Source organism: Anguilla anguilla, chromosome 1 (genome assembly GCF_013347855.1).
Source record: "Anguilla anguilla isolate fAngAng1 chromosome 1, fAngAng1.pri, whole genome shotgun sequence".
Taxonomy (NCBI): Eukaryota; Metazoa; Chordata; class Actinopteri; order Anguilliformes; family Anguillidae; genus Anguilla; species Anguilla anguilla.
The window spans coordinates 32,686,363-32,696,383 of NC_049201.1; the positions used below are offsets into that span (position 1 = coordinate 32,686,363).

The following is a 10,021-nucleotide window of genomic DNA, read 5'->3' on the forward strand; positions in this document are numbered from 1 at the left end:
GGCGGCAGGCTGCTCTTCTGATATTTCCCCTCTAAAATAACACGTAGCCTAAAATTACGACTTTATTCTTGTAATATTATGACTTTTTTCTCGTAAAATTACGACTTTATTCTCATAATATTATGACTTTTTTTCGTAAAATTACAACTTTATTCTTGTAATATTACAACCTTATTCTCAAAATCTCAGAATTTTCCTCTGTGGCCATAATACTCCGTCGTAACACACAGAGACAGACCTGCTAAATGTCACGTGCACCGGTGCGACCAATGAAAATGTTTAGTCGCACTTGACAGATTTTTGTTTGCATGTGCGACCAAAATGGTCACACTCTGGAGCCTTGGAGAACATCATATAGTACTCCGTAGTACAGCTATTTTGTGTGTTTCCTCGTTCGGTATTCAGCTATTCTGGACATTTAGTTAGAACTGGGATGTAAACACTGAATTGTGTGTGGAATGTGTAACATTAGCAGGCCATAGGTACATTATTTCTCTAATACAGGTAAAGTGAATGACTTTTTCATGAAGTTATCTGTATCCTATTCAAATATTGGCCTCTTCATTTTCTCATACTACATAATATGTATATCTTCATGGCTATGAATAACTGGTACTTCATGCAAATTGGAGCTACCTTATCTGTGTTCTGTAGTTGTTCCAACAGCCTTCAGTATGCAGTTATTGTGCATCACGGACAAAGCTGCTGCCAAATAAAAATTTAATGTAATATTACATGTAATGTCATATTCTTGAGGCGTAGAGTTCTAAATTATTTAAATATTTCAAAATTTCAAGTTGTGTTGTGTTTTATAATCAGTGAACACTGATGAGGATGAGAGTCTTTGTTTGCAGCTTTGTTAGCTTTGTTAGTAAAGTTGGCCACACGTAGCTAGATAGCATGCATGCTGTATCAAATTCAGTTCCCCTGATTGAAATAAATGCAGGTGAAATATCGATGCCTGGGCAGTTATGCTGCATTTCATCATCTGTGAATCCTGATTAGGACAGGGAGTCTTTGTTTGCAACTTTGTTAGCTTTGTTAGTGAAGTTGGCTACACATAGCTGGATAGCTTTCAATAGAGTTCCCAATTGAAATAAATGCTGGTGAATTACCAAGCTAGCTAAGTTTCAACTATAAATAGTAACAACTGTTCCCATAGGGAGGAATACATATTGATGGGAGAACAGAATTCAATACAAAAGCTCCCCAACCTCAGGCATCTAGCTCCCTAACATAACTACCTAGCTAAAAGTAATGTTACTTAGAAAACAGGCTAACTCCACGTCGCTTTTCCTCCCCTTGACATACTTCAGCTGATAACACAGAGGAAAAGAAATTCCATGGTTGACTCTAGTTATTGAACGAGCCCCGTGGGCTTGTCTTTTTGCTTCGCTGTATCTAGGCTTCTCAGTATCTGTCATTGCTGCAGCTAACAAGCAACGGACACTTCTGGAATCTGATCCCAAACCACAGGCTCTGTGGCCAAAGGCTTTCATAATTAAAAAGATAGCTCCTTATCTTCATTATGAACTACGGTGTGCTATGAACTATGAACTCCTAATGAAATACAAAACTACTTTAATACTTTTTGTAAAGTTTGTAAAAAACTTATTACTGCCACCTCCAAAACTGCATTGAAAAAATGAATATGGCTAACTCATTTCACTTACATGCACTCATTTTTTTCTATATGTGTACCTCCTTGTTCTGGACAATTTTTCTCATGGAACTCATGATGTCCGCCACATTGGATTTTCAGCCATTTTGTAATGTTTGAAGAATCTTTTGTACTACTCTGACAGTGTTTGTCTGATTCTCACCAAACTTGGTATGATCTACAACACGCCCCTATGTTAAATTGCCATGGACGTTTTAAGATGTCCATAGAAGGCCACAGGACAAACAAATTTAACCAAAATGGATGACCACGCCCACATTATGCATATGGCCCCAAATTTAGGTTGATTGCAACAAAGTGGATGATAAAAACCATATTGTGGATGAGCATGCAGAGGCAAAGCAGTGTTATAGAGAAATATGGCCTATTGGAGGCAGTTTGCAAAATACTAATTTGTATTGGCTCCACAAGCCCACACTTGCTTTAATTCCACCATCTATTCAAATTTTTTAAATACACAAAATGAAGAAAGACCCATGTAGGTCATGTGTATCAAATTCCATGCCACTATCACCCTAGGTGGTGCTACAACACCACTTGAAATTTGCAATTTCCAATTATTACAGATTTACCCTTACATTCAATACACACCAAAGTTGGTATGGATGGTATTTGGATTAGGTTTGCAGTCCATGACAAAGTACCCCCCAATGTACTATGGCACCCTTGGTGCTTGCCCCCGACATCACTGCTTGCGTCTATATTTCAACTGATTGTCTCAAACAATATTGCCGTACTTTACAAGACTAAGTATGCTCTACTAGGCAGTATTATTTATTGCTTACAAATGGAGAGTGACAGGCTGGCTCCTGAGAATCAACTGAATTGCTGTATATGATTAATGGGACAGACATAGCTTAATATTATCAACAACTGTGACTGTTAACAATGACTAGTTTTTTTTTTTTTTTTTAGCTTATACTGAATATCTCACGATTAGATCTGTGAAAAAGAACACTGTCATAAGTATAACATAAGTGTATTAGACTTAATTCCATTATTTATGGTTAGATGTTCAATCAAGCCTAATACCTTTAGCCTGTAGGTACTAAAGTTGCAAAAAAAATCTGCCAGATAATAAGAAGTTAGGCTTAGATGTGCAGGTGCAATTAAACATGCCAAGAAGGTTAATCTTAAGTGCAGGGTTAGTACACACTCAGAAGGTTACTGCTGGTAGGCAGTAATGTTAACAGGAGAAGACCAGGAAGATTAAGAGGAAGACAACAAATATATTGTGTTGTCTAGCAAGAGAAACCATTGTAAAACTCTGCCACAACTACAGGAAGAACTCAATGAAATGAGAGACAGACCAGTTCCCCTGATTACAGTGAAATGGCAACTACAATCTGCTGGTCTAAAAGGATGTATATCTATGAAAAAGCCCTTGCTATGTGTGACTACAGTGCCAAGCACCATCGACACTGGACCAAAAAAAAAACACAATCAATGATAGCTAATGTAGTTATCTTCTACAGTCTTCCAGACCTGCTGCTGCCTGAGTTGGCAAGGGGAGAGTAAGGAGAGGGGAGGTGGTAAGGGAGTTTCAGCACACTTCTTCCACGAGGACATAGTATACAATGTATAGAATTTACACATCTAAAGAACCATAATATCATAAGGAAAGCCACTTAGACATGGCTCAGAAAAAAACAGTGCAGAATACACATTTTTAGTGGTATTATCATCAGATTTTATCCGGGATTTATCCAGCATTGTAGCTGTGCCCGTATTGTCTTTTTAAGACCACCAGACACATATACACTCAATATATATATATGTTATGTGGGTGAGAAAGAAAGCAACTTCCACTTCCATTGTGTTTCAGCTTCTGTTACTTTGTTTCCATAATATTTGGAGTAATTTTTTATTTTTGTGTATGTCATTTTTAGTTTTAAAAAAGGGGGTTCTATAGAAGGGGGTAACATACGCAGTCCATTTACGTTTGGCTGACAATTGTACTTTCAGGCCATGCTTAAACCACTATAGATCTGTTAATAAATCTAAAAGACAGAATGCAGTAAAATAATCTCTACTATTTGGGGGGCTGCAACATATCACTGAGGTGATACTGCAAAGGTGATTTACATAATCTGTGTGTTCTCAGACTAAAACTTATGTTTGTTGTACACAGTAAAAATGTAATTTTCACAACAATCTACAGTACAGCTAAGCTAATGAAAGCAAGGAGAGTGCACAGTACACAAGAAAATATACAACAAAATATATTCCTTTTATTTAAACACATAGAAGCTTGGTGACAACTTTCAACAGCACAGCAGTAAAGCAAACTCAGCTGTCACTCCAATAAATTTAGCAAACACATCAAAGAAGTAAACATTCCATTAGAGTCTAAATTAACTTAGTAACTGTACACAATTATATACAATATCTACAACAGCTTCAGAGTAGCACAGTAGGGCGGAATTAATTCCATTGAATTAAAATTCAATTTATGAATTGAAAAATCCTCACTGTAATACATAATCATTTTATAATTCATTAATTGAATTTCAATTAATTAATTTAATTGACTGTATTTGAAATGCAATTGATCTCAACCTTAATATTCAGTATGTTGTGACCAAAAGTTTACATACACCTAGGCTAAAGGCATTCAAACTCAATTTTTCGCAAAATAATAGTTAAGAGACAGATTTATTTCAGCTTTTATGTACTAGATCAGATTTTCAGTGGGTCCAAAGTTTACATACACTTTGTTAGTATTTGGTGGCATTGTCTTTTAATTGCTTAACTTGAATCAAGTGCTAGGGGTAGCCTTCCACAAGCTTCTCACAATACTTTTCTGGAATTTTTGTCCATTCCTCCTGACAGAACTGGTGTAACTCAGTCAGGTTTGTGGGCCTCCTTGCTCAGACACGCTTTTTCAGTCCACAAACTTTCTCTGGGATTCAGGTCAGGGCTTTGTGATGGCCACTCCAATACTTTCCCTTTGTTGTATTTAAGCCATTTTGTTACAACTTTGGAGGTATGCTTAGGATCATTGTCCTGCTGAAAGACCCAGTTGCAACCAAGTTTTAACTTTCTAGCTGATGTCTTGAGGTGTTGCTTCGGTATTTCTAGATAATCCTCCTTCCTCATGATGCCATCTATTTTCTGAAGTGCAGCAGTCCCTTTTCCAGCCAAACACCCACACAACATGATACTGCCACCCCCGTGCTTCACAGTTGGGATGGTGTTCTTTGGATTAAAAGCCTCATACTTTTTCCTCCTTACATAGCGATGATCATTATGGCCAAACAGTTAAATTTTTGTTTCATCTGACCAGAGAAAACTGCCTCCAACTCTTTCACCAGTTCCTCTGTTGTTGTCTTGGGGTTCTGTTGAACCTTTCAGACCAAAGTTCGTTCAGCCCTGGGAGTTAATTTGTGCCTCCTTCCTGAACGATGCAGTGTCTGTGTGGTCCCAAGATTTTCATATTTGCATACAATTGTTTGTACAGATGCTTGTGGTACCTTCAGTTGTTTTGGAAATTGCTCCGACGGAGAAACTGGATTTGTGGAGATCCACAATGTTTTTTCTTGGCTGAGTTGCTTGGATATTCCCATGGTACCAAGGGCAAAAAGACAATGGGTCTAAAGTTAGGACCTTAAATACAACCACAGGTGCTAATTAACTCCTAATTATGACAATTGACAAAAAAGCCACTCAAAAGCTTCTAAAAAGTCATCACATCAATTTCTGGAATCTTCCAGACTGTTTAAGGAGACAGTCTACTTGGTGTATGTAAACCTTTGACCCACTGGAATTCTGATATAGTGAATTAAAGCTGAAATAAATCTGTCTTTAATCGATTGTTTTAAAATTACCTCTGATGTGAACAAAGCAGATGACTTGCCAAAAGAAATGTATGGAACATGAAATGTGTGGAGTTGTGAAAAACTGAGTTTGAATATCTTTAGCCTAGGTGTATGTAAACTTTTGGCCTCAACAGTATTTCTACAGTACATCTTGACCCACCATAATATTGAAACTGAATGAGATTGGTTAGACTGGTGATGGTAGAGAACATGCATTTGCGAAGCAGTGACAGCAGAGGAATTTCAAAAGAGTAAGACTATAGTGAAGTGTTTTGGAAGCAGCTGAACAGTACCCTCCACTTTAAAAATAATCTTGAGAAAATAGCAAAATATTTTCTCCTGTTCATTTCATTAATATGCTCAAATATATACTCATATATAACTTTGCATCCATTCAGGAAAAAAAATGCATTCAATTATTGTGCTACAAATAAGATTGATGTCTATTGGATGGGTGTGGAGCACATCATTATAGGACTGTGAGTTCTAAGCCCTGTCTATCAGCGTCCCTCCGTGCCCCGTGGTGAAGACATCATTATCCCCCGGACAGTTGTGGTGACAGGAGCAGGTCTTGATGAACATCACCTGTTGGGTAGTGACCTGGCCGCCGGGGCACTTGAACTCCACAGGGAGAGTGGCAGTTTTGTGGGGCGCACAACAGCGACCATCTGTGCAACCGCCGCAGAAGTTGGGCCGGTAGGACTTAACAGATCTGCATCCAGAGAACTCAAACATCATTGGCCTGGAGACTTGGAAGCTACGAAGGCATTTTTTTCCATTCTGCAATGGAGGAGGACAATGGCTCTATTAAATTCAAAGCTTCAAATGACATAAAATTACACATAATTTGAGGGCAAAACATTGCTTTAGGGTACTTATCTTTTCATAACAGGCCTAAGCATATATGCACACATATCTGGCCACCATTTTCTAAACATAAGCTCATATATTTAAATCTAATTTCTTGATTCAGTACACCACTAAAGCAGAGCTGAAGCTGATACATGACCTGAGGTGACAATGATATTTAGCTCAGCATAGCCATGTGTTGTTCACCTAAACACACTTTCCTATACCTTAAGGCTCTGCTCCATGTGTAAGCCACATGGCCTGGACATGCAGAGCCGGGACTGTTTCTCTAGCCGGCACTCGCTGTTGTCATTGGTGACACGTGTGGAGACGCCCATGCCGCAGGTCTTGGAGCAGGCACTCCACTCAGTGGCTTGGAGCAGGCAGTTGCCCCTCGATAGCTTGTCATCCTGCCCATAGGTCTCCTCCTCTCTGTATGCTGTGGGAAGAAAGGAAGAAGAGAATCAGTCTCTAACATACAGTATTGGCAGAGAAACAGTTTTTATGACGGAAACATTGCAGGCTTAATTCCCTGGCAGTGCTCTGCTACTGTGCTCTGAACTGAAGTATGCCCAAATTGCTTCAGTACAGATCCAGCTGTATGGGAGGATTACACATCAGCTATCTAAAGGACCATTCACATAAGAAACAGCAGATGGTAGGACGAATGGTAGACGGTACAACGGCATTGACGTATCTAGCTAATGTTAGTTAACAAGCAAGCTAGCTATAGCTAGCTAGCAATTCAGTCACTATGGTGACATGTTAGTGAGCTAGACTCACCTTAATTTATAAATTATTTTCTTTAGAACAGTATTAAGATCAAAATTGCAGAAATGTCAACTAGCTACACCACAAACCATACACAGAAAAGCTTCTGAAAACATAGTAATGTTTTATACTTGGAACCTGCATTTCAGAGATTACAACACTCCATGCTGCAACAAGATCTTGGTGCATTTTTATTTTTTGTTACCAAACTTTCTCCCATCTCTCAATCTTTACCACAAAACGTCTTGTCTATGTACCACTTTCATTCCACCATCATGTCACCCTAGTGTGGTGGACAGTAAAAATACTTTTTTCTTCCAACAGCACGTTCATCTTGCCATCAGAAATATTGCAGTCTTCTGCTGTATAGCCATCATTGTCTCATTGAAAACAATGACATCTGGTTTCATCCTGCCATCTACTGTCCACTGTGTGAACGCAGAATAAGGCCACTAAGCTAACTCATAATAATTCTAATCCTGTCTTGTTGACATGTGTGAGAATGTTTCTGGGTGGGACAAATAGAGACAAACCTGCAAGGGCCGGGCCAAGGAAACTGTGGTGGCTGCGGATGGGGTCACACACCCACTCCTCGCAGCACTTCCCGGGCACCTTGACGCGGCGTGGTGAGGGGCAGTCTGGGCTGGACAGGCGGATGTTCATGCCGCAGAGGTGCACACAGCCTACTGCCCCATTCAAGCAAGTACACTGGTATTTGCAGCTGCTCTGGAAGGACTCTCCACTCCTGTACACCACACCCTTGAACACACACTTGGCACCTTCTTTACCTGAACATGAGAGATAAAGGAGGTAAAACTTTGATGTCATTAATGTACCAAAAGAGGTAGGTATAATTCATTAAACGTAATGGAGAGGAGACTAGTGAAGGGATGGTAGTGATGGGCTTTAACACTAGAAAGGCCACTTTTTTTTACTATCTACACCCTGTGGCGTCCAGCTGATCCAGCATCCTATCATCGATTTCTGCACCCACAGCTACCTAATTTCATTAAGATTATGAAATCATATGTTACAAAACTATTCTCTTGAAATAAAGGACACAGCTGTATTAATTTCAGCATTTTTCTTTCTAAATTATAGTGGTTTTGTTATATACAAATTCAACTCACTTCTCCCTTCCCCTGCTCCCGCTATTTCAAGTATGCTTTTTCTTTTTATGCAGTTGTGTTTAATTTTTCAATTAGTTTTGATAGTGGTTGATCAAGCCAGTGTCAGTCATTCAGTTGCTGAATAGCGTGCTGGAGGAGAGAGCAACCCCATTCACACCTGGAAAGAAAATGGAACAAACATCCTGTATTTCTTTAATGAGTTGATTTTTAGAATTCTAAAAAAGCTGTTGTTATTAAGACCAAATTATATAGGAAATGTCATGGAAGGAGGATGGTAATGCTTATACTGTGTTGGAGTAATTTTAATTTTAATGTCCAAATGCCCGATGATAGAGTTAAGAGTTCTAGAGTTAAGAACTGCAAAACTGGTGGAGTTGTCGTCAGCGATTGACAAGTCGGTGATTAACAGCACACAGCTTCACCTTCCTATGCAAGCACATCTCACCTATGCAGACTCCAGTTGTCGGCTTGACTGAGGAGGTAAAGTCACAATGAAGCCCCTTGTGGGGGTCACAGACATCCCTCTCGGAGCAGACCTCGCCCTCCTGCTTGGCACACACCCTGCAGCAGCCGCAGACATCGGGCACCAGGCTCACACCTGGGGAGCACTGGGGCGGGGTGCTGGGGCAGCTGCACTGCCCACTACACTGCAGAGCTGAAGTCTGTGAAAAGCAGAGAAGAAAACCCCTTAGTCAATTGCTTGTATTTGCAGTTTTTACTCATAAGCAGAAAGTACCTGGATAATTTCTTGTGTATTGTGTCTAAAGCCATGGGTGTAACCTGAAGTGTGATTAAACATTGAGTTGTTATATGGATAAAAAATGTAAATGCATTATGCATGTAAGTCACCACAGTGTATCAATATACTCATTTACAGTAAATATCTGTCATTCAGCCTATAAGCAAATTGTGTGGGATTGGTTCAATGTTGTTCAAGATGACTAGAATACAGTCAGAGGTCCACTGATAAATGAAACAATTACTGAGCACCAATATCTGAGAAGTACAAACAGTATTCAAATTAAAGTGAATTTATAACTTTCACTCTAAGCTCACAACATACCCAGTAGAAGAATGAAAAGCAGAGGAAACAGCTCAATTTATTCATCCCAAAGGACATTTTTTCTTTTGCACTTTATATATAAAAAATAAATCTTCAGCAATCTTCTCTGGTCTCTTCAAAGCAAGTCGGGATCTGTTTTCTGATCAATCCACCCGTGTTATAATTTTCTTCAGAGTAACTGATTAGCCTTCTCTGCAGAGGAGAGTTGGTGTTGCCTGTCCAGGATACGGAGACCTCTGTATTTATGCTCGTTGAGTTTATGTGACGTCTGAACAGCTGAATAGAGCAGAGCAAATGTGGACATTCTTGGCATACTTTCCTGATTCTGTGCTCCTTTTGCAGACTTTTGCAGGCTGTGGGCTGCTCTTGACTCCCATGACGTTGCTCAGGCCAGGTAACACCATATTCCTACATCCCAGATGCAAAGGAAATGTGACCATGAATGGAAATTTTCTCTTTCTACCTTGCTTTTGCAATAGGTGCACTTCTTTGATATGCTCACTGCTAATATTTGAGGCTATAGCATTCCACAAATGTTTCAGTCTCGGTGAAACAGGTCAGATACCTTTTCACTTATGTGAGAAGCAACTTCGTGAAAAGGATAGTTTTGTTTTATATTTGTGCACTGCGGAGGCCTGGAACTTCTGCGACTAAACATTAAACAGCTTCCCAAACTCAGACCTTGGAATTTAGTCAGTTTACACAGCTG

At 39.4% G+C, this 10,021-nt stretch overlaps 1 protein-coding gene across 1 annotated transcript; it reads right to left on the bottom strand.

Moving 5' to 3' along the window:
- Positions 1–5,571: 5,571 nt before the first annotated feature.
- LOC118210360 (CCN family member 2-like) lies at positions 5,572–9,511 on the bottom strand. The gene is made up of 5 exons (XM_035386482.1): positions 9,313–9,511; positions 8,695–8,911; positions 7,653–7,907; positions 6,576–6,787; positions 5,572–6,279 (listed from the first exon to the last, which is right to left on the bottom strand). The coding sequence occupies exons 1-5, from the start codon at positions 9,367–9,369 to the stop codon at positions 5,986–5,988; spliced, it is 1,035 nt and encodes a 344-aa protein (XP_035242373.1). The 5' UTR covers positions 9,370–9,511; the 3' UTR covers positions 5,572–5,985.
- Positions 9,512–10,021: the final 510 nt, after the last annotated feature.